Source organism: Choloepus didactylus, chromosome 2, assembly GCF_015220235.1.
Source record: "Choloepus didactylus isolate mChoDid1 chromosome 2, mChoDid1.pri, whole genome shotgun sequence".
NCBI classification, from domain to species: Eukaryota; Metazoa; Chordata; class Mammalia; order Pilosa; family Megalonychidae; genus Choloepus; species Choloepus didactylus.
Window position 1 is genome coordinate 55,553,809 of NC_051308.1, and position 23,675 is coordinate 55,577,483.

At 48.6% G+C, this 23,675-nt stretch overlaps 1 protein-coding gene across 21 annotated transcripts in view; it reads right to left on the minus strand.

Annotated features, from left to right (window-relative positions):
- The window catches only part of NFASC (neurofascin), a 188,904-nt gene that overhangs the window by 47,873 nt on the left and 117,356 nt on the right, over positions 1-23,675 (minus strand). For 9 of the 21 annotated variants that reach the window (XM_037824942.1, XM_037824945.1, XM_037824937.1 and 6 more), the window contains 10 exons: positions 20,938-20,955; positions 20,013-20,118; positions 18,133-18,329; positions 17,533-17,655; positions 16,122-16,292; positions 11,852-11,902; positions 5,270-5,381; positions 4,668-4,852; positions 3,250-3,381; positions 32-175 (listed from right to left, as the gene is read on the minus strand). In XM_037824942.1, the coding sequence (XP_037680870.1) occupies positions 32-175; positions 3,250-3,381; positions 4,668-4,852; positions 5,270-5,381; positions 11,852-11,902; positions 16,122-16,292; positions 17,533-17,655; positions 18,133-18,329; positions 20,013-20,118; positions 20,938-20,955 (1,239 nt within the window). The remainder of the gene's footprint in view (positions 1-31; positions 176-3,249; positions 3,382-4,667; positions 4,853-5,269; positions 5,382-11,851; positions 11,903-16,121; positions 16,293-17,532; positions 17,656-18,132; positions 18,330-20,012; positions 20,119-20,937; positions 20,956-23,675) is intronic. The other 12 variants (XM_037824954.1, XM_037824951.1, XM_037824950.1 and 9 more) reach the window with 3 other exon arrangements.

Below are 23,675 nucleotides of genomic sequence, written 5' to 3' on the forward strand. Positions count from 1 at the left end.
AAGGAGACGGGCTGCCCCGCCATGTGCTCACCCAGCACGCTGACGAAGGCGTTGGCCAGCAGGTAGCCATGCTCATTGGAGGTGTTGCACTGGTACACGGCCCTGCTGCTGATCTGGGTGTCACGGAAGATGATGGTGTCTCCAGCCACCTCCCGGTTTGGGTTGGGTGGTGCCGCTGCAGATTAAGAAAGAGATGCTCCTTGTGAGAAATGGGGAGGGCAGGGTGAAGAGCACCTGGGGCTCGGGCCAGGGCTCCCCAGTATGACTGGGCTGGTGGGGAGGCAGCGCCTGGCTTTCAGCCCCACCACTACCTAGCGATGCAACCCTGGGCCCAGCACCAACCTACTGGAATTTATTTCTCAATCTGTGCAATGGGAAGATGAATCCCTGCTTAACATATGAAACAGCTGGGCAGGTGGGGTTGAGAACGTAAGTTCTGGAAACAGAAAGGGACTCAATGCCTAAGCTTCAGTTTCCTTGCTGTAGAGTGGGGACATCATATCACCTCGTGGGTTTTTTACTATGATAAGAGATTTTACGCATGTATAAAGTGATTAGTAGAGGGCCCAATATATTATTACTGTCACTATTATTATTTTGATCCAATGTGCACATACTTAAATATGTTTTGAAAATGATAAAGCTATATACAAATGGATGGGACCTATCACCTCCCATCCTCTGGGCAGAACATTCTCCAAACATTTACAAAGTTCAACCCAGAAGCCAACGTGTGCTGAAAATGGAGAGTCCTTCTGTTTGCCAAAGCCCCCCTGGTCTTCCTGAGAAATGTATCCTAATCCGTGGGGAAACTCCCTCTGCCAGTTCTCTCCTTACTGCTGGCTCAGGAAACAGAACAGACAGCCGATGTCAGGGTGGAGCCTGGGTCTCAGCCCCCAGTTACCCTGGGGCCTGGGGCAAATCAATACATCCCTCTGGGCCTCACTCCTGCCTTTACCCTACTGTGAGGAAGGCCAAGAGAAGGGAACAATAATAAGTTATATATATATAAAGTTTTCTAGAAACGTAAAGAATTGCCACTTTCATCATTTTTAACCATGAGAAGGTGACTGTCCTCCTAAGATTTCTAAACTGCTCAGTGGATGGCCTGGATTACAGAATCCATGAGATCATCTAGGACCACTCAGGGGAAGCTGGCTGGACGAGAACCCAGGAGTCTGGCCTCCTGGGCGCCACTTCACAGATAATAATTCTGAGTGCAGAACTGGGGAATCAGCAGAAGGTAAATGAAGACAGGTCAGCAGCTTTATCATTCCCTGAGTTCCCACTCAGCAAAAAGGCACAGAGATAGGCAAGGCCAGCAACTTTAAAATCTCCTTGCCCTGCCATTTTTATGGAAGCAATTTCCTACCCATCATCCCCTTAAAATGCTCCTTGGGGAAAGTGATTGGTGACCTTTCTAGGGCCAAGTCTCAGCTACAAGTTCTGGGCTCTGGATTTGTTTCAGGATGATGTGAATGAAGTTCAGCACCTCTGCCTGCCTTACTCCCAGAGTGCGATCAGGACAGGGAGAGCTGCTCAGGGCAGAAAATGTCCATATCTGATTGTGCCTAGGGGAATAACATTGACTGAAGATGCATTCAATACCAGATACCACAAGCGGGTTTAATTCTCACAGCAACCCACAACTTCACCACTAACTATGTGATCTTGAGCAATTCCCTTCACCAATCAGAGCCTTGTGTTTTCATCTTTAATATTTGCAATTAAAGAGAGAACACAGTACAGCATCCAGCACAGTGCCTGGGACATGATCAATATCAAACAAAGTGCATTCTCACCCTCCTCTCCACCTGTCTCCCTGCCTCTTTGATTGCTTCTATAGGCTGCTGTTCTTTTTTTTTTTTTTATTAAATTCAGTTTTATTGAAATACATTCACACACCATACAATCATCCATGATATAAAATCCACTGTCCACAGTATGATAACATAGTTATGCGTTCATCACCACAACCTATCTCTGAACATTTTCCATACATCAGAAAGAACCAGAACAAGAATAAAAAATAAAAGTGAAAAAAGAACACCCAAATCATCCCCCCATCCCACCCCATTTGTCCTTTAGTTTTTATCCCCATTCCTCCACTCATCCATACACTAGATAAAGGGGGTGTGATCCACAAGGTCTTCACAATCACACTGTCACCCCTTGTAATCTACATTATTATATAATTGTCTTCAGGAGTCCAGACTGCTGGGTTGGAGTTTGGTAGTTTCAGGTATTTCCTTCTAGCTATTTCAATACATTAAAGCCTAAGAGGTGTTATCTATATAGTGCATAAGAATGTCCACCAGAGTGACCTCTCGACTCCATTTGGAATCTCTTAGCCACTGAAACTATTTCATCTCATTTTGCATCCCCCTTTTGGTCAAGAAGATACTCTCAGTCCCACGATGCCGGGTCCACATTCATCCCCAGGAGTCATATTCTGCATTGCCAGGGAGATTTACACCCCTGGGAGTCGGGTCCCACATAGGGGGGAGGGCATAGGCTGCTGTTCTTGAGTTGGACTCTGAGCTGTTTTCATCTGGTTTTTGCCCCATTTGTTTAATGCAGCAGTTTATATATCCCCTGACCCCTTAGAGAAAATACTGACAGAATATTTTAAAAAGCAAATGCAATCAGAGAGACTACGATGTAAAAACTTGACAAAGACCTCTGGCTGGAAGGAGTCATCTACTCCATCCATCCAGCCAGGCCTCCATCTTCCCCAAGTCAATGCACACTCAGTAACTGCACTGGTGCATCTCAGCTCTTGTGAGCAAGTTTTTCCTTGTATGCAACCACAGTCTCTCAGACTGTCGCATAACCTTGCCTCCTATTTTCCCCTCAGTGGGACTTGAGTAACCAATGACAACTAGTTACTGAGTTCTCTTCTTCCTTCCAGGCCCCAGTCATCTCACAGAGCCCCAAACCTCAGGGGTTGCCTGTGCGGTCCCCGTACCCTGCACTGAGCCCTGTAGTTATTAGGAAAGCAGATTTAAGAAAAACCCAAGGGAGCAGAAAGCTCCTAGACATGGGGACATAACCACAGGGCTCCAGGCCTTCTGTTTCTCACACAAGATGAGGCTCCTGGGATGTTCAAAGAGATAGTGTTTGCTCTGAGAAGCAGCAGCTGAGAGACTCTTTTTCCCTCACCTCTAGTACAATCAGGGCTGGCCCACAGTGATAGGAACCCGGAGCTTTTGAGAGGAGGGTCAAGGAGGACAATGGCTCATTACTTACACTGCAAAGGTTCCCCATTCACCATCCACTGGACAGTGGGTTTAGGGTTCCCATTGGCTCGACACACCAGTCTGCCATCCTCCCCAGGAGCCAGGATGAGGTTCTTGGGTTCATCCAGCCAGTAGGGAGCAGCTGGAAGACAAGGACAGCCACAGGCCGGGGAGTTAGATGGCAATGGGGCAGGCGGAGGAAACACCAGGGCTCCCTTCAGGAAGGTGGGAGCCCCTGAGTCCCAGCAGCGGGTACTATCCTCATTGAGATGACTTGGTCCAGCCTGTATTTGGTCAGCTTGGCAGCACAGATGCTGACCTATCTATTTCAAGTTCACAGAGCAATAGTTCTAAGCTGAGGTTGCTCATTAGAATCCCCTGCAGAGATCCTCAAAAACACTGATGCCAGGGCCCCATCTTAGATGAGCTAAATCAGAATCCTTGGGGGAGAGCCTAGGTGTCTAATGCTTGTAAAGTTCCATAGGTATTTATGATGTGCACCCAAAGGCTCGAACCTCTGCCACAGAAGGTGGTACTGGATTGGTCCCTCTGGCATTTATCGTTGTCATTGCAAGATGAGACCACTTATGAAGCATCTCACATTCATTCTTTTAGGCAAAGCACTTTGGTTAGAGAAGAGGTCTTGCACACTCCCTTTGTGTGCAAAATTTTATGAATATGTGGGTGTGTGCATTTTTCTGGGAAGGGTGTCCTTTGGACTGGATTCTCACCCAAATGGTTCAGGGCCACCTGGCTTGGGTGTGGTGTTGTAACCAAGGTCCTAAGTGATAAAGAAGTTCTTGCTCTGGGGTGTCAGACCTTATCATCTCAATCATCCATTCTGCAAAATGTGTGAAATGGGTGGGTGGGGGGAGCTGCCTGAGCAGTGACTCACATACCCCACCACTCATGGCTGGAACCCCTAAGGGCACATGCTCCATTGCCTGCAGTAGCCCAGGTGGGCCATCTCTGCACGTGGGGGAGGGAGATGATTGGAAATAAAATAATTGGGGCCAGTATAACTCCCCATTTTAAAAAAGAAGCACAGCACCATGCACAAGTCCACAGACAGCACAAGGCCAAGACAACACATCACGAAGAGGAATGCAAAATGAAAGAAAGAACAGGCTCTGGGGCTTGTGATCCAAACAACTGGGAGGAAATTCACCTGCTGAGGGAGCCCCAGGCACAAGGGAGAATTGGCCGATGTTAGGATGGCTCTTTCCCTCACACACATGCTCATGTACACACCTCTACACATATATCTAGGAGGTGACACCATCCATGCATGGTAGGTCATGGTTGCCACTAACCAGTGTATTGGGAAGTTCCCCCCACCCCACCCCCCAGGCACCCTCAGAGGGACTGGGGTGGTCATGGTGTTTGGGATTGGCAAAATAATCTTAATGAGAAATACACACAACGTACCCTTTACTCTCACCGAGATCGTGTGCCGGATGCTGCCCATCTTGTTGGAGGCCAGACAGAAATACTCCCCAGAGTCCTCCTCGGAGACATTGGTGATACGCAGAGCCTTGTTAAAGTTCTCAAACTTGGCCTTGTCAGATGGGAGGTCCCCGCCTTTCTTGTACCATGCGATGTCTGGTGTTGGGCTAGGAGAGAAACCAAGCAGGAACAAGGGACTCATCACTAAATGTGGCCCTGTTACTCTTCTTTGGGAGCCTGCAAAGCCCTGAGGTCTAAGGGTACTTGAGCCCAGGAGAAGGCATGACCTCCAAGAACTGATCTTCCCTGGACCGAAGGAAAGGCAGAGAGCCCAAGGGACTTATCTAGGGTCATATAAGATTCTAACACACACACAAGATACCTTTCTCTTTTCCTCATTATCCAAAAGAGATGGCCAGAATGGGGTGATGATGACTATGTACGATTTGCCAAATTCTCCTCCGCTAGGGACTGCTTCTCTTTTCGCTGCACTACTGGTATGCCCCAAGAACAAAGCACTGAAACTCTCACACCCCCAGTCCTCCTGGAGGGTGGGCAGAAGGGAGGGTGCAGGCTATACATACACCCCAGAGGCAATGCACTCCAGCAGGAGGTCCATGCCGCGAAGCACCATCTGACTGCTGGCCGTGCCCTGAGGGTACATGAAGCTGGGTGTTCTTTCTGCAACTCCTCGGGCTGAAATAGGAAAGAACAAGCTCCTGTGAGGCGCCTCCCCAAAGGGCTGAACCCGCTAGGCCAAAGCTGTCAGGCTAGAGAGAAATGTCAACACACCCCCTCCATACCCGTGACTCTCAGCAGCACTCAGCCCCTGATCCTCCCAGCTGAAACCACCCAAGGGCCTGGGCATCATTAAGAGAGGTGTGTTAGGAAGCTCGGGGCTCCTGGGCCCCAACAGCACATGTGTGTGAGCTGCTCCTCTCCTTCCCTGGAACAGGGGCGGGGCTGTCTGAGCAGTGAGATGTCTACTGCCTGGGCATCTTGGGATCCCAGAGGCCAATGTGGTGGCCTTCAGGGCTGGCCGTCTCAGCAGCAGTCCTTCCTTTCTGAGACAGGGATGTGGAAGAAATAGGAGGCACGGACTGGGATCACAGGACAGACAACCTGCTCTTTGGGGCCCTGGAGAAAAGAAGCTGGAAGGAGCCACAAAGACCCAGATGAACAGTCGGAGAGGCGGGCAGAGTTATTAATGGTTTAGCAAAGACATGGAGAGAATTAATGAGCAGAGATGACAGGAAATCACTCTGGGGCCAAGATCATTCTGCCTCCTCACTAATGACTCTGGAAGGGGGCTGGGGAGGAGGGTGTTAATTGGACGTGAGATACTGGAGAGGGGGGTGAGAGGAAAGTGGCAGCCAAGATGGAGGAGCTAATTTACAATTCAACTAGACCAGGAACATCCACTTGTCTGGAATCAATGAAATTAATGCAGTTTTTTTAAAAGGCCAGGGGGTTCACAGAGATTGACCTGGTCAGGACGGTTGTTTCCCCTTGGAAGGGGTCAAGCAAGTCTGGGGACAGAAGAGTGTACCCCACCTTACTTGAGCCTCACCTCTTTCTCAGAGCTCTTTGCAAAGATAAGGTGGAAGGTTGAAGAGCAGTATTTTCCAAACAGGTGGAAACTGGTGGAGGCACCCTCTGCCCAAAGGCATATGTATGGTTGTAAACAATAACAGTTTAAAAAAAAAAAAGCTGAGACTACTATGGATTTAATGGGTTTTAAACACAGCTGGAGAAGTAAGAGATGGAGGGGAGGCAGAGCTGCTAGGGGCTGGGAACCCTCAGAGATGCCTGGAGTGAGAACAAAGGCATTTATTGGGGGATTTAATTAGTGCTGGCAGAGTGACGATAAAGTGGCAGTGGGGACTCTGTGTAATTGGTGTTTCCAATTAGAAAAGTAACTAAAGGTGCTTGTTGGACTAGCTGGTTCTTGACTGGAGCAAAGGGGCTCAACTTCCCTCTATTAGCTGCTGGTAGAACACATTTCATAGAGTTTGCTTCTATTTTATCCTCGTGTTAGGTGAAGAAATGATGAAATATATGCATTTTTCAACCTCAAAGGAAAAGAGGCAGCTGGCACAATACCTGGCATATAGCAAGTGCTCAATAAAGGTTTGCAGGATGAATGAATTAAAGAGGGAGACGAGAACAAAAATGAAGGCAACTATTTACCCCACATATTTTTCTCTTTATGCCTATGTCCTCATCTGTCCCACAAGCACACACAACAAATACAACAGAAGCTACTAAAGGGGTTAATCCATTATATGGTTAATTGGTTACCATATATATATTTTACACATATTTATAACTTTTGTAGCATTCAGTTCTTGGTATTAATGAAGCCTAACACTGAAGCAGCAGCTCCCTCCCAGCCATTGTCACTGGATCACCAAAACAGACAAAACAACACACAGTCAAGGGCACCAGGAGGAGGAGATTTCAGGGCAGGTGGTCCTCATGTTAGGTTGATGAATCTGTCAAGAGCTGAGAATCCTGGGGTTATGTGGAAGAGGTCCCAGCTCAGTTGGCACGCTCCTTCCACGCAGGGACAAAATCTGTATAAACCTATCTGTGACCCTGTGGACATTTAATTCACACCATAGCAAGCAGCATCACAAGCACACATGACCAGCAAAGCATTAAGGAGGAAGGAGGAAAAATTAGCACAGAGTCCCACTGTGGGTGCCTTGATATGCTGTAGCTGTGGCTATAAAAAAGGTCCTAGCAATATGTCATTTGTAGGATGTGGCTTGGCTATCAACCATAGAATTGTCTCCAATGAGAAGCTACGGGAAAACAAGCTACAGCTCAAAACAAGGGGAGAACATCCTAAAAGTCAGAGGGAATAATAAGGACTATCACTTGCTGAGCATTTACTATGGACCAAATACTGTGCTAACAGCTCTACCTACCCTCACAACAAACCTGGGGAGGTTCCCATTTTCAGCACAGCAAACGGAAGCTCAGCAAAGTTAAGAGACTTACTCAAGGTCATAAGTTAGTTTTGTTTTGAATCCTGGACCGTTGAGCTCTAAAGCTTTGCTCCTCCACCTACTCTATATGGTCAATATACATGGAATCACCTGCCTTGGGAGACAGTGAATTCCTGGTAACTTGAGGTTTCAGTCTGAGGCTGGATGCTCACTTGATGGTGAAGTCATGGAGAAAGCCAGGCCCTGGTGGGGCGAGTTGACCTCCATGGGCCCATCCAACCCTGAGTTTCTATAGCATGTGCCCCATTCACAAGCCACATGGGACTCTGGCAACAGAGGAAGGCTATATCTTAACCTTCTGTTAAGAGCTGAAAAAGCCAGGCCACAAGTGACTGATCACTGTCATAGGATCTTTCTTCTTCAACCTTCATGACACTTAACACTAACTTGGGACTTTGGCATCACTGCTGGAACACAAGCCTATGTATTAGGGGACTAGCTGGCTCCGCAAGGATGGTAAATGGCTTCTTGATTTTACATCATTAAAGGTGCTAGTCTTGAAGTTAGGTGGGGCTGAGTTCATAATCAAAGATCAACAGATACTTCACTTACCCCCTCTTCTGACAGCCAGCTTTGGGAATATCTTTCTTAATCAAACCAAAGAAAATAAAAATCCAAGGGCAAAATGGGTGAAGGAGAAGGATATTTTTGTCTTAGTGATCTGCTCTGGTGAAACCCTTCCACGATGTTTTTCTGAAATACTATTCTCACTATCTAAGCTAAGATGCAACATCTCTTTAACAACTATTAAGCGAATTCAGGCCCAAGCTGGAACAAAAAGAAGCTGAGGAGGGAATCAAGAGGCTCCAAAGGCATCTCGAGTGAATTCTTAGGGGCATGAGGAGCTTGAAGAGGACTCAGGGCAACACATGATATCATTAAGAGACAAGAAGGCTGGACCCAAAGAGAGGAGGTTATGGGGAACTGTGGTCAGTTGCATGACAATATACAAAGGATAATCCAGCTGGTGGCTTTGGAAGTCACTGTTACCATGAGAAGGTGCATAATTTCCTTCCCTGGAAAAGTAGACACAGGAAGAGGCTCTGAGACTAGGTGATTACTACATCTAAACAGCGGAAGATGATAAGAGTTTCTTCTTCGGGTAGCTATCATAAGATACCCTCTTTTATCCTAGAGGTGTGGATCCCTGGAGAGCACATCCAGCCTGATGATGCTTCTGTTACTCTTCAGGGCTGGGGTCTAACCTAATACTTCATTGAACTCAGAATCCAGATGCCAAAGCTCATGTCTGTGTGGATTCAGGAAGAGCCTTCCATGTTGGCCCATCTGACCTCTATCTTGACAGTCAGTCTTCTGTTCTCACAAACTGTGGCTTGTCAGTGGGCTCATGCATTCCCAGGGGAATCTGGTCTGCAGGGGACATTAGGAGGTGACATCGCCTCAACTACCTTGGCTTGAAGTGTCCAATGAATAATGTCTTTCAATTGTCTCCTGCTACCGAGGAAAGGTCAAGATTACAGAAAACCTTAGTTGCTCCCCTCTGTCAAGTGCTGCTTGTTGATAACAGAGCTCAGCGAGTCAGATGAGGGCATCTGCCAGAGACATCTATTTAGGGGCAGTGGGGCCCAGATCACCTTTGTTGCTTTGGGTTCTCAGAACTGAGAACCAGCGATTCATGGGGTCAGACACATGGCATCTCACCCACCTCTGTGGTCCTATGAAGGGCTCACAAATGACCCCAGAAGAAGAGAACACGCAAGTGTCTATTAACATTTGGCACCTTTCACTGCCTGGAAGTTTCTTCTATAGGTCTAACTGCAAATTCCTCATGCTATAGTTGGAGCTTTTTTCTTACCCAATTCTCAGAAAAGCAGAAGACGTGGGTAGCTTTCATTCCTCTAGCCTGCCCCCAAATCTCTCCCTCCATAGTACTTTTGTTCCCTAATTATGCCTGCCTTTCTCCCCGGGGCCCCACTTCAAGTTCGTGTGTCCTTCTTTAATGTCAGAAGCATAGAACAACAGTACCAGATACAGTCCATGGCTAAACCATTCCCTTCAATACCAATAATGGGTTACATTTATTAAGCAATGATGTGTCCAGCACCATGTTAGAACTACATGCACATTATTCTGTCCATCCTATGAGGCAGGTAATATGCCCAGAGCAAATTAGCTGAAATACTAAGTGCCATACCCAGGTCACTCAATGGTATGATCTGGAGCAAGGACTTAATCCAAGGGAGTTTACCTCAGAGTACACACTCTTAACTCCCGTGTCTTCTTGTCTGGGTGAGTTATAAGTGACATGTTACAATCTCAGACCTGCCATCCAATGCCACCCAGCAGGTCTGGTGACACCTGGCATAGGGCCATAAGATACCCAACCCACTGTAGAACAAAATAAAATCATGGCATGGCCATCCTGCTACAAAAGAGACATGCCGTCTTTCAAAGCTAAACAAATGCACTGGGCATTTTTCATAGCACTGTGTTTCTCTGCCCAGCTCCCTGCACTCAGGAAGCTCTGACCATTCAGGAGACCTCATCCTCCTCCCTTCCTTTTCACTTGTTAGTTCTTTCTAGAAGCATCAAACTAGCTGTCTTTTGCTCAATGTGTGCCCCAATTTGACTTTATATCCTTTCCAACTGGCTTTATATTTGGGTCAGCCCCCTCCTACCTTGGATTGAGGACAAGGAGTCAATCTCCATGTAGGTTCTTGTGAGCTTGGCTTGGTTTATAGACCTGAATGGTGCCCATAACTTCCACTCCTTTGCTTGCAGTTACACCTACCACTGGTCACAAACTGGTCTAAGTAAGGCTGGAATCACTCAAACCTATCCCATTGATAAAACAACTCTACATGCATGTTTTCTCCTCCTGAATGGTTTATTTTATATGAGGCGAGGAGGACCAGATGGTCTCTAACTGACTTTTGGTTTGGATACACCATGGTTTAAATCCTATGTCACAGAACACAATACCTAGAATCCAATTTGGAAAAAGGCACATTCCACACCACTGTGCTGGGGCCCTGGACACAGTGGAGACTGATCCCATTTTCTTAAAAACAAACAATGCCTGGAATACAACCAACTTCCCCTGCTTCCTGGAACAGTAAATCAAATCTCTTTGGCAGAATCTCAGCATGGCTCTAGCTGCTTGGTGCCAAGTTAGAGCCTCTGCCTCTGTCCCCCTCCCATCCCCCACCCCATACACTGATCTTGTTTATATCAGCAGATCACAGTATAGACACCTCCCATCTATTTGAGTCCACAATGACCCCCCCTGGGGACCTGCCACCTCAGCTTCAATGATGGGGCCCAGCTGCCTCACCAGAGCCAGCAAATGGATGATTTCTCTGGCTGTTCAAGGAAAACAAGAAATTCTTGAGCCATGGTAGGGGGTAGCACAGGTGTGAAAATAGCTAATTACCGTGTTCATCAGATTGAGCAATCAGCTATGCATGAGTTAGAAATATGCCTCATTGTAATTGTTCCATGACTAAAAGGGTGTGGACTGGTGAGTGCTGATCTGCACATACTACCAGAGGAGAGAACAGGCATTGGTGATAAAGTACAACGGATGGTCCCACTTTATTTAGACTTACCTTGAAAGTGGACTCGGGGCTGGACTCATACTCATATTCCCAGATGGATTTTAAAGAGACATGGAATCTAGCTGGGAAATGGTACCCCAGTAATTACAGCTAGTCTACAAACCAGGCAATTCATATCCAGATGCTAATGAGTTAACCAAACATACACTACAAAGCTTACTGTGCTCTCTAAACTACTAATAGGAACTGGATTCTGTTCCCTTCTCACTGTGGGAACACACCTATTCTCAGATAGGCTCCATCCTGAAGAAAAGGGCAAACAACCCTGATTCCTAAGTTTCTACTAAAACCTCCAAGAAGCTCTTTTGAAGTCCTACCCTGGCTTGTACGACTTGTCTAGAATTCAGCAACCCGAGGCCAGAACATCAGAGGCTGCCACGCCACAACATGAGCAACCTCAAACTCCCGAACTGGCCACCTTCCTCCCATCCCAGCCTTCTGCAGGCGTCACCTTGGCACCCTGGCCTGGCTAGCTGCTGCCAGGCTGCAGGAGTTAATAACATGGTATCAGTCAGGTTAGGCAAACTGGGTTAGGACAGGCAAGGTTACTCCCAAGGTTACCATCACAACTCACCACTGTACATGTCAGGGGGGTTTCTTAAGGACGAGTCATTATAGGGGTGGTCTGCAATAAACAAAAGAGGGTGAGCAAACAGGAGGCCACGGAGAAGTCATGGAGGCATAAACAGGGAGAGAAAAAACAGAAATGCAAGCCAGAAACACAACCGAGGAGAGCACCAGTGGTCTTTTGCAAAGGAAAGACGTGGGACATTTGGAAAAGAAATATGCTTGGTGAAGCACGTGCAACATAAAACAGCTCAAAAAAGGAAGAAAAGGTTAAGTCCTGCAAAAGAAGGCAATAATAAAATAAGTTTTTTAAAAAAATTAAAGTAATTAGGCTTGAACTTTAATTGTTTGGTCCTATTATATTTTCAAACAAATGAAACAAGGATTACTGGTATGTCAAAGATGTCTTTTGAATAATTCCTTCCCATCAAAGTCCTCAGTTTCCAGGACTCTGGATCAGGCCCATTCTTGGGGGTAGCTAAAGAGAAAGGACTGTTAGTGAGCCCTGGGGTGTACAGCAAAGTCCACTCTGAGCAGAAGCAAAGCTGCAGAGGGTGGGAAGTCAATGAGAGGAGAAGACAGTCCAAGAGAAACATTTCATCAACACAAAGAGCAGAGCAAAGGACCCTTGGCAGCATCCAGCAATAGTTTGCTGACCAGTAATATATACTCCCACCCCCATCCCCAATCTGACCAGGCCAATAGCACCATGGTCTCTGAGATGTCCTTGTGAGGAGGCTGGGAGTGGTCCAGTGGGGCGGGGAGAGCCTGCTGAGGTTCAGGTTTCAGGACCGGAAGGGGCGCTTAGGACAGGAGAGAGAGAATGTGAACTGTGAACTCCAAGCTCTGGACCAGGAAAGATCTGCTAAGCTGAAGATTCAGAGGTCTCTAGACTGGCTTGGGGTGAAAAGGAAGATCAGGGTCTTTGGTTCCAATGTTAGGTAATTAAAACCCTTACATTTAATCCCCAGTGAAAAGACATCTTGGAGTAAGATAATCAAGCTAAGGTTCTCAAGTAGCTTTTCACTCTTTTACCACACCCCCTTCCAGCTACTGGGTTCAAGTTCTGACAGTACCAGCAGGGGTAGAGGTGGTACAGCAGACTGGAAGGCCAGGCCGACAGCCCCTGAAGCCCAGAACACGGTCCAGCTGCCTGAGGTAGGAGAGGTCCACACCAGAAGATTTACATATTTGAAGTGGATCAAATCCTGTGGCAACTCATCGCAAAGGGGTGTGCAAGTTCTTTCCTGAGACTGACATTGTGCTGCATTCCAAATCCGCTTAACATCCATGGGAAGGTGTTCAATATTCAGAACCATCCCTTGAGATGGGGTTTGTTGTAAGAGACATAGCCTGTGTTTGGGAAGTTGTCTTGGGTGTATCTGCACTCAAGGTGGGAAGTGAACCGCAAGGGAATGAGGAGGTAGAGTGGCAAAGGCGCAGGAGGGGCTGCAGCTATACCTGGGAGGTAGTGGTCCTCTCCCGGGAAGATCATGTACAGATAAAAAGATTCTTGCTACAACCTCCTATGCCACCAGGAGAAACCTACCTCTTTCTAGAGAAGTGACCCAAGCTCAGAATTGACCTCGTGCTTGTGGGTTCTGAAGCACACCTGAGAAATTCAGGGGGACTTTCTGACTCCTCCAAGAATGCCACTTAGACTTTAGGCATGAGAAGGAAGCAGGTTAGGCTTCATAGGAGAACCCTCTTCCCTCACCACAACTGCCCCCTTTTGGTAGTGGGAGGCACCCTGGTGACCCGGTACCTGTTACAGAAGGACAAGGTGGGACAGGTATATCTTTGTTAGCCCAACTACACTGTTTATTTTTAACTGCATTCCAAAACAAATTTAAAAAATGATTTTAGACTGTGCAGTATTTTGTATTAGTTACCTTTCTTCCTTTCTTTTAATGCAGGTAATCAAAAATTGGGTGTGTTGAGATTTATTTCTTCCCAAAAGGAGAAACAGTGACAGAAACACGTGGTTAGAACAGGATCTTTGGAGCTGTCCCAACTTGGCTGCTTTTGCTGTCCACCCCCAGACCTTGTTCTGAAGGTACAAGAAAAAGCCTGTGTCCTTTCCAGACAAGAAAGTCGGGAGAGCACAACTGTGCTATTTTGAGCAACTGTGCCCAATTCAGGGCCAGCTCAGATGGCCAGAACACACTCCCAGCCAAAGCTGTCCCTGGGAGAACGCCAGGAAGCTGACAGGGTTCTGCTCTGATCACCTGGAGGGTCTCATCATTCAGAGGGAGGAGTTTTTAGTGGAATAGGGGCCCAGAGGTGATGCAGAAACAAGCACCCTTACCTCTTTTGGTAGAGAAAGGGATGTTTCTGGAAGACCAACTCCTAAATGTTGCGTAATCTGTACCTGCTTAATTCCACCTTGGAAGCCTCTTCCCCACCTTGTCGCCCCTGCCTCGACCCTGCCAGGTGACCGGGGTGGCCTGTCGAGTGCACAGGACGGCAGGTCTGCCTGGCTACATCCCAGAAGCAGAAGGCTGACTTCAGGCACGTCACAGGGGAAGGTGAGGATCCTGCAGGCTGCCCAGGGAGGGCTCGGCTCAGTGGGTGCCTTGCTGTGACATTCCTGCTCCTCCCACTGCCCCACCGCTGCCAGCCCTGTCCTGGCCACTGAGGCCGCTCTGATGTCCTGCACACACTGCACCATCCTCCCTGGCTCAGCCAGCTGGAGGGAGTCACCCTGGACAGGCACTGGGGAGACACTCCAGACAACCCAACTTTCTTCTCCAGGGGGTCTCCCTGGTCCCAGATGAGGAAATAAGAAGGCCGGAGAGTGGGAGCAAACTGCCTGAAGTCAGGTGGGGCTTGTCCCTGGGTTTCTGCCCTTCCTGGGGGTTATCAGATCATGGGCAGCTCAACCCCAATTCAGAACAGTTTGTGGGGAGGCTTCAGAGGCCAAGAGGGAGGGGATGAGAGGAGGGTACGGTGGAGTTCAAGAAAGAGAGGATAGAGAGAGAGGAAATGGTGAAAGTAAGAGAGGGTGGGGAAATAGAGAGGAAGGAAATAGAAGAGAAAAGGGAAGAGCATGAAGAGGGAGCATGGAAAGAAAGGAGGAAGGAAAAAAATTAACAGAAGGGGAACAAAAAGGAGACTGCTTCCTGATGGGTGCACCTCTGCATCATGGGGAAAACAGGGTGTGGGCTCTGTTGATTCTCAGCACCACTCATTTCCAGGGTCAGCAGGGATTGATGAGGAAAGAAGAGAACATAAGGGGTCTGGATCCCCACTTGCCCTGAAAGAGGAATGAGTTCACCCAAGCCTCTCCCACCCCACCCACCCTACCCAGGGGGCACCGTCAGCCGCCCTGTCTCAGCCCCAGGAAGCCAGGACTCCTGCCAACCCATGGAGGCTGCCCCCTCTCACTGGGGGCTCTAGGCCTGGCTGACCCCACAATCCCCATGGCCCGCAGTGTTGAAAACAACGTTCACAGTGTGCGTCAGAGTTAAGGTCTCTTTGGGGGCTCCTCTATGGAAGGCGTGTTAGAAATCCATGGTGTAAATCCACAGAGACAACTTTCAACATCCTGAGCAGGCTGAGGACGTTGCAGCAAAAGCTCCAGGCCAGCTTGTCCCCACCAAGATGTGTGTTTCTGAAGTGAACTAGCTTCTCTCTCCTCTGCAGAGGGCCACCAACGATATAATGGGTCAGGAAATGCTGATTTGCTTTCCTACTAGCCAAACAGAACTAGGGAATAAAAACTAAAACAAACAAAACTAAAACACAAATCTGCAACTCACAAAAAAGAGTGATTCCATATGGTTCAGCATACACATATCACAGAATCAAATAAAACTTATTTTGTTGTATTCACTAATTTGGATATTCCAGGCTTGCCATGGCTGTCTTCTAGAAATAAAGGTAACTAAAACAAAAACAATCAAGCTGAAGCACATAAGTGGGATCCAGATGGCCCCTTAAAGCTGTGCCTCTCAAATTCTGGTGTGTATCCGAATCACCTAGAGAGCAAGTGAGGAACACAGAGGCCCAGGGCTGTTGACCTAGGATTTGGCTGGGCCTTGGTGTATTTGCTAAGTTTCGCAGGCAATTCTGATTCCCATTGAAGTTTGAGAACCACCAGCTTAGGGTAAGACCAAGCGTGACTCAAGGCTCCAGAATCAAGAGATATTGTTCAAGAACAACTGAAGTGGCTGAGACAGAACGAGCTGGAAGGATTTCTAGGTTGGGCTCAGTGGGCTGCCTCCCCTGGCCCCAGGCCCCAGGCCCCCTGGCCCCAGGTAGAGGCCTGCACTTACTGGTGAGGACCTTGAGTGTGAAGGGGTTTTTCTGCTGGATGGTGTGGGTAAAGTGGAAGCGGGCATTGCAGCTGTAGTCCGTCTGCATGTCCTGCACCATCACGTTAGAGAAATACAGGTCTCCGTTATGGCCCTGGGAGACACGCTTGTCTTGGGTGATGGGCTCCATGGCTATAAGGAAGCAGAGGTACAAGGAGGGGTTAGTAGTAATAATAACAGCAATACTACTCAGGAGAGCTCTGGAGACAGAGGGTCTGGTGGGAGCCACAGCTTGACATTATTTTGTCTAATCCTCAAAACTCTGAAGTTGGGCTTATTCCCACTTTACAGATACGGAGGCAGAGGATTTAGTGCATCCTGGGTTGCAAAGGCAGTGAGGGGAGAGCAGGATTTGCCCACCATGTCCATGTCCTATCACCACATTTTCTACCAGCCGTTCATGCCACAAAAGATCTGCCGACCCCGAGGCCAGAGGGAGAGAACACAATCCCTTGAATGCTCCCCAAATCAGGAACTCAAATTCCCATTAGCAGAGTGATCTCTCCCAGGGCAGGGACTAGGATTTTTCATCTTTATGCCCCAGCTTAGCATCTGACACAGAGTAAGCACTCAATAATCTGCTGAATTAGATGAAATTGAACTTGGTCTTGTGTCATTTCCTCAAAATCTAAGATGTCATCAATTTTAAGATTCACCTTTGGGTTTATTTTTAATGCCCAAGAAAGAAAAAAAAGCACCACCAGTTAATGCATACCAGCCAGTGATGCACACTGTCAATTTTAAGATGACTTCTGGTTTTGAGGTGTTAAAATATGATAAGAATGTGCCTACTGGAATCCCAGGAATGACTGAGAATGCTGCCCAAAGTATCTGTCTTTTCTCAAGCATTGCAGCTGGGAACCTGTCGCCTCCACTAGGCTGTAGGCTCTTGGAAGGCAGGATCTGTCTTGCTCGTTTTTCTCTCTCCCCCCCAGTACCCAGGACAGTGGCCAGCACATAGGAGGCCCACAGGAAATTTTTGATAAATGACATGAAGAGCTGACTAGTCCATCACTGGAAGGTTGGCATCCTCAACCTTGTGCTTTAAGGAGTGATGACTTAGAAAACAAACAGCTCCCACAACTATATGATGGTACTGTGGACGGTTGATTGTACAACATGGATGACCGTATGGTATGTGAATATATTTCAATAAAACTGAATTAAAAAAAACAGCTAATAGTGGCTGAGCTAGGAAGTGAGCCTTCCCCTATGGAGCCTGTGTCCTCAGCCACTGGACCACCGTGCAACTGCATCATGCAGGACAAGGTCTTCTTGACACAGGCAAGTTCCTTCCCTTCAATACAACTCACCCCGTTCCCTAAGATGAAAATATAAATAAAACACACTAGCCAGGCCCCCCAAGACTTACAGCTGCTCATCCAGAAGATGACTGGGGACGGAAGTCCAGGCGGGGGGTTGCACTGGAGTGTCAGGGGGGCGCCTTCCTGAACCACAACAGGGTCTAGGTTTTCCTTGGGCCACAGGGGAGATTCTTGGGAGAAACAGATAGAGGAGGATGAAATGAGGGTGATGGCTGTGGCCTGGGGCAAGGAGCAGGGTTAAAGGCAGGCATACAAGGAGGGGAGAGGAGAAGGAGAAACGAGTAAGAGTAGGCAAGAGAGAGGGGTGGTGCACCGGCCTGAGAGAGGGGCCACCCTTGAGAGGTAGGAGAAGAGAGATCTTATGTCTGAATGGATGCCACCTTCAGAGTCTCCTCTCTTTTCTCCTTCCTTTAATCCCAGAGTGGCTGGTGAGGTTGTTAATGACTCCGGTTGGGAAGATTCCTTTCCAGGGACTCCCTTTGAGCAGGGAGATGTGTGCCCGCTCAGAGGCACAGGGGCAGGCAGGATGGGCAGGGCACCGAGGCCCCCACGGGCCAAGGGCAGGAGCTCCCCCCTGGAGTGACTCCCCGTGCCCAGCTCTATTGACCCAGGAGCAGGGCATTTTGGCCCTGCCCCGTGCTACTCACTGGACACCTGCAGGCGGATCCTATTGGACAGGGCCGTGCCAAATATGTTCCGGGCAAAGCACTGGTACTCCCCCTCGTATTCCTCGGGCCGCCCGCCACTGCGGAAGTCAATCACCAGGGTCCCAGACCGTCTCCTCATCGACACCCGGGGGTCCTTGGCGATGTTGAAGAATCTGCTGTTGCGAGTCCAGTGGAAGCTGCGGACAACGGGGGACAGGGGCAACAGAGCGTAGGAGTGTGGGTGCAGGCTCCAGACAACAATCTCCGATCCCTTGTTCCAGACTCGGACTTTCCATTCTCAATCCAAATAACCATGCTCCCATACCAGTGGGTCCCAGCCCTGGCTGAGCAACAGAACCGACTGGGGAGCTTGACAATACAGATTCCCAGGTCCCACCCTGGTGAACCTCAAGGAATAGATCCCTAGCATCAGTATTTTTTACCCAGCCAAGGCTGAGAACCATGACTCTAAATGGTACATAAGTGGTCACTGGTGGATTCTCTTCTTTGGAGGAGAAGGAAGTGATTTTGAGTTTTTAAAATCCAGAGTCAGCTTTCTCTTCCCCTTCTCTCCAGGATATTCCCTGCCTCCTACAGGAATGCAAACTCAAATTAGCTCTTTACCCAACCCAAACCTATTAGGGAGATGCTCCTTTTACCACCTTAATTTTATAACCAACTATAAAGCCAAAGTGAAATGGCTTTGCTGATCTGGGCCTCTGCTCATTGAGTATAGGTTATAAAGCAGTGATCAGCACTGTAGCCCAGGAGGGGCAGACTTTCAAGTAAAAGCATCTTGGCCCCAAGAGCACTGTAGTGTCCTTCTCCTGGGAGGACGGAGGGGCTATGTGTCTGCTACAGCCAGGGTCTCATGTCCTGGGCTGCTCACGAAGTAACTGGGAAAAGAAGCAGGAAAACAGGAGCAGCAGTGGCTTGGGGTCACACAGTCACTATCCCTGCAGAGGAACCCTGGGGAAATACCAAATCCTGGAAGCAAAGTTGCCAATGCCGCCTACTCCCCATTGCCGGCAAGGGAGCCCCAGCTTCTTCTTGGGCTCACAGCTCTGGCATAGACTGTCTCATGCAGACCTGGGGGACTAGAAGAAGGCTGCCCCACAACTGCCAGGTTTCAGTCTGAAAGGTCCAGCTTGTGGATGCTGCTTGATGATGGGGGCTGATAGCTTCACATCTGCCACATCTCTGGTGCTTACTGTTTGGTAGAAATGAACCTGGACTTGGGGGTTTAAATTCTCACTCTGTCCCATTCAAGCTGGCTGACCTTGGGAAAGGTACTTAAAATCTCTGCTTCCATCTCATCTCCTCTTCATGAGGACATCTGTACTTCCCCAAAAGAGCTGTCAGTTGGTTGAATGAGACAATGCAAGTAAGAACATTTAAATCAGAGCCTAGCACAGAGCAGACTTCTGTACAGGTCTGCTGAAATTGCATTTTATCCTGATGTGCACATAACAAACAAGTAGAGAAAGACCAAGAGTGAAAGACTGAAGTTAGCCAGGAAGTGGAACTTCCTATAAGCTAAACATGGGGTGGATGATGGAAACAAAGCCATGGAAAGACTATTGTGTTAACAGTCAGAAAACTTAGAATCTGGTCCTGTTTTTTCAGTGTGAACCTAGACAAGCCACTTACATTTTCTAGCACCCTCATTTCCTTATCAGCTAAATTTCCTAGATATCTCAAGTATGCCTTCTACCTAGTGGGTGCCCAATAGTGTTTTTTGAATGTTTAAATCTAATTTCTCAGCTGCCTAGTTTGCCTTAAGCATCACCAAGTCCAGAGGTGAGGGGGTAGTTATAAATGCCCTCTTTCAAGGCCCCTTTCCTGCCACCCAGCTTGGATGTACCTGTCAGTGCACTTACCTGGGGGCAGGGTTCCCCTTTGCTTCACACTCAATCAAGATGTTGTCACGGGGATCCACGATGTGGTCCTTCACGGACTGCTTGGTGATGGTGGGGGGCTGGGACACTGCAATAGTGCACACGGAGGGGTCAGGATGTGGCACCAGCCCAGGTTCCTGCCTTCAGGGTCAGCTACGATTAAGAGCTTCAGGAGTCACATGTACAAGGAGGTAAGCAGGGGGTGGGCAGGGTTTGCTGCCCGTTCTAGAGACCCAGTTCCTTAAATCGGCTTCAGGAAAGGAGTGGGTGTTAAAGCCTAAGCATAAGAAAAAACCCTTCAAGAAGATTCCCCAGTATCCTATGAGAAACTTAAGTCCAGGCTTTTATTTTACCCATTCTTGAATCCCGACGTGTAGCACAACACGCTTAATGCACAGCAGTGGTTCATAAATGTTTGTTGAATGACTACAGGAAAAGCAGCCAGACTCCCAGAACTTAGGGGACATGAGGGTCGACAGATTGCCAAACTGTGATGAGGATAAAACTGAAAGAGGCTTTAGCCCCCAGAGAAATTCCTAGGGCCTTGCCCTCATGTCAAAGAGCCAGATCTTCTTACCCTAGGTCTCGAGCTCAAATGTTCTACATTGTGGCCCTGTGCCAGCCACCAGAAGATGTGGACAGTGGCAGTTGTGGCACATCTCAGCTTCAATCCAAAGACCCTCTTCTAACCCACATTTTTCCACCTTACCCACCATTAGGATGCTCCCTGGGAGCCTCTTCCCTTCCTGTGTGGGCCGACCACGGGGTTCTGGTGTCAAGAAGCCCCAGGCAGAAGGGTGCAGGGGCTGCTAACCCAGGTGTCTTCGTACCTGACCTTCCTCCCGCCCCTCCTTCCTGCCCTCCCACTTCCAGAGGCACAAGCACAGAGAGGAGGGTGGGGACTTACGCTCATTCTGAATGCTTGCTGTTAGTTCCGAAGGGTTAGCATTGTTGGGGGGTGGGAAGGAGAAAAAAAGAACATCGGTTATCGCACATGACTTATGGCCTAGGTGTCCTCAGGCCCGGCATGCAGGGAGAGGGGAGGGCCCTGTGCCTGGGACGCTCTCCTCCCAGCTGCACAGCTCCACGGAAGAGCAAAGCAGGGTCGGGGAGAGGGGAAAGACCCAGAGAATGCTTCATGGCGAAGGTGGCACCTCCCTTGGGAGGTTTTATGGACACTGGAACCATGAAGTTGAGCAGAAAGACCAGCTTCTGACCACATGAAGATGTCACCAGGGAAGTCCAAATGTCAGGGTGATGATGCTGCTCGAAAGAGGCTGGGCTCTGATGATCCTGCTTGTCATTTGCAGATGCCATCGGGGAAAGTGGGTTCACCAGGCAATGGTGCAAGGGTGATGCTGAGGGCAGGACTGAGGATCCAGGGAAGGAGTGAATTTGAGCCACTGCTACAGGGAAAAGCTCCAAGTTTGGAAGCTCCAAGGGACCTGGCAAGATTCAGAGGCCTCACTTCTCTCACACTACACCTTCTTTCTTTTACATGTGAAAGCATCTTCTTTCTTGTCTCCTTCTTTCTCATGGTTTGGAAAACTCTAGGGACAGGTGAATGACTATTGCCCTTTTCATGGCAAAGTACACTAACCTATAGAAATCCTGCGTCTGAGCAAGAGACTCCAGAGATGAAGCAGAGCTCATGACTCCTTTCGTGCTTTTTGCAAAGGGGTGAGGAGGTAGGTGGTACAAATCTTCCCTGGCCCTTACCTGAAATCTGCATGTGTTTTGTGCAGGTCTGTGTGTGTTTTAAGTAAGTGCCTCTCAAAGTTCAGCACATGTATGAATCACCTGGGAATCTGGTAAAAATGTAGGTTCTGATTCAGCGGGTCTGGGGTGGGGCCTAAGATTCTGCCTTTTTGATCAGCTCTGGCTGGTGGTGCCAGGGCTGGTGGCCTGTGGCCCATGCTTTGGATAGCTAGGTTTTAGATGGTGTGTTCTTTGTGGGGAGATGGTCTTGGTTAAAATGTCTATCTGCAAGAAAGAGAATGTGTGCCGCTACAACTTTTAAACATGTCCTTTCCTTATGATTATATTAGAAAGTCATTTGACCTTATTTCACACTGGTGTGGATGTCTGGTATTGAGCTGGTGTCTGGGGCTAACTTCTTCACTCGGTGCTTCCTGGGGAAAGCAGAAGGCAGCTGGCATCAGGGCAGAACCAGGGCAATCGTGAAGCCCTCAGACCCGACTAGAGTGAGACGTGGAAGTGGAGGTTAGGGGCTCGGAGACAGCAGCCTGGGGAAGCCAGAGCTAAGACAGGGCCGAGAGTCTCAGGAAGGGTTGCAGGTGGCGAGGAAGAGATGTCAGAGGGGGCGGTGTGGAGTGAAGGTGGGGAATGAGTACCCAGCTGTACATACCACCAGGAAATTAAAGTCTGGAGAGCAAGACTCTTGGAAAACTTCAAAACAATTCTTCAAGTGGGCCAGGGTTGTGTGGCCTGCTGGGGCACTGAAGAGAAATTGTGCCTGCTTTACCATTTGCCTAAGTTACCAGGGCAGGAAACAAAAAGGAATGGAAAGTCCAGGAAGAAAGCAAAGATCTAAGGTTTCTGAACACATGCTCTGTGGAGCCCTCCGTGGAAGCCGCTTCACACATATGTGATTGCCCTGCCAGGGGTCCAAGAAAGGTAATTTTGGAAAGCCTGGAAGCCAGTGGGCTTGGGTATGAGCAGGGGAGATGGGGAGGAGGGGCATTCATAGGAGAAGCAGGGCCAACACTTGAACTCACTCCCTTTAACCACCAGCCCAGGCCCCCGGTTTCCTCATTTCAAGTGACAGTTGATGTCTTGCTGGTCCTCACATACAGTTGAAAGCTCTGGTCTTGCCCTGGTTGGGAGTCTGACAAAGGATCTACTTTGCCCACATGGGCTTCAAGCTTCTGTTTTATACACTCAAAACCTGCTTCAACTGAAAGAGCCCTATGTCACTGTCCGGGGGGATCTCACACCCAGGGGAGAGAAGTCACATGGTTAAGATCACATATGAGTTTTGCTGCAGAACTAGAAGGAGAAACAGCTCCCCAAGGCCTGGTCTAGAGCTCTTTTTTACAAACCTCAGCCAGAGAGGGGTTAGCCAGGTGGGGCTTCGGTGCTCCATTGTCCTGGACGTTTTGGACAAAGGGGAATAAGAGAGACTTTGGGAGAGTGAAGACACTCAAAGCAGCCAGGGCAGGCTGGTTGCCCTCCAGAGCCCCACACTGAGTATCTCACCAGGGGCTTTTCTTTGAGGACCTACTTGCCTAAAAGGGCAATGACATCTGTAGTCACCACAGTGCTATCAAGGAATTTATCACAGTGACAGAATCAACACACAAGACAGGCGGCCCCAGGAAGAACACAGTGGGAGCAGCCGGTCCAGGGACAAGGATGAGCAAGCTCCTGTCCAGTCCCCTGCCCCCGTGCCACACCCTGCCTTCTCTCCTTCAGTGGAAATTGCTCTGCGATGATGTCCAGTGTAGGAAAAACCTTCCAACCAGGTTCCGCAGGGGGTGAAGTCAAATGCTGGCGTGGACTGTAAGGTTTCTTTATTCATGAGCCTTTCTTTCCCCAGCTCTGATATTTATGACCTCTGGCCCTCATCCCTCAGAGGACAGTGTGAGTGTCAGTGAGTGTGAGTGTGAGTGTGTGTGTGTGTTG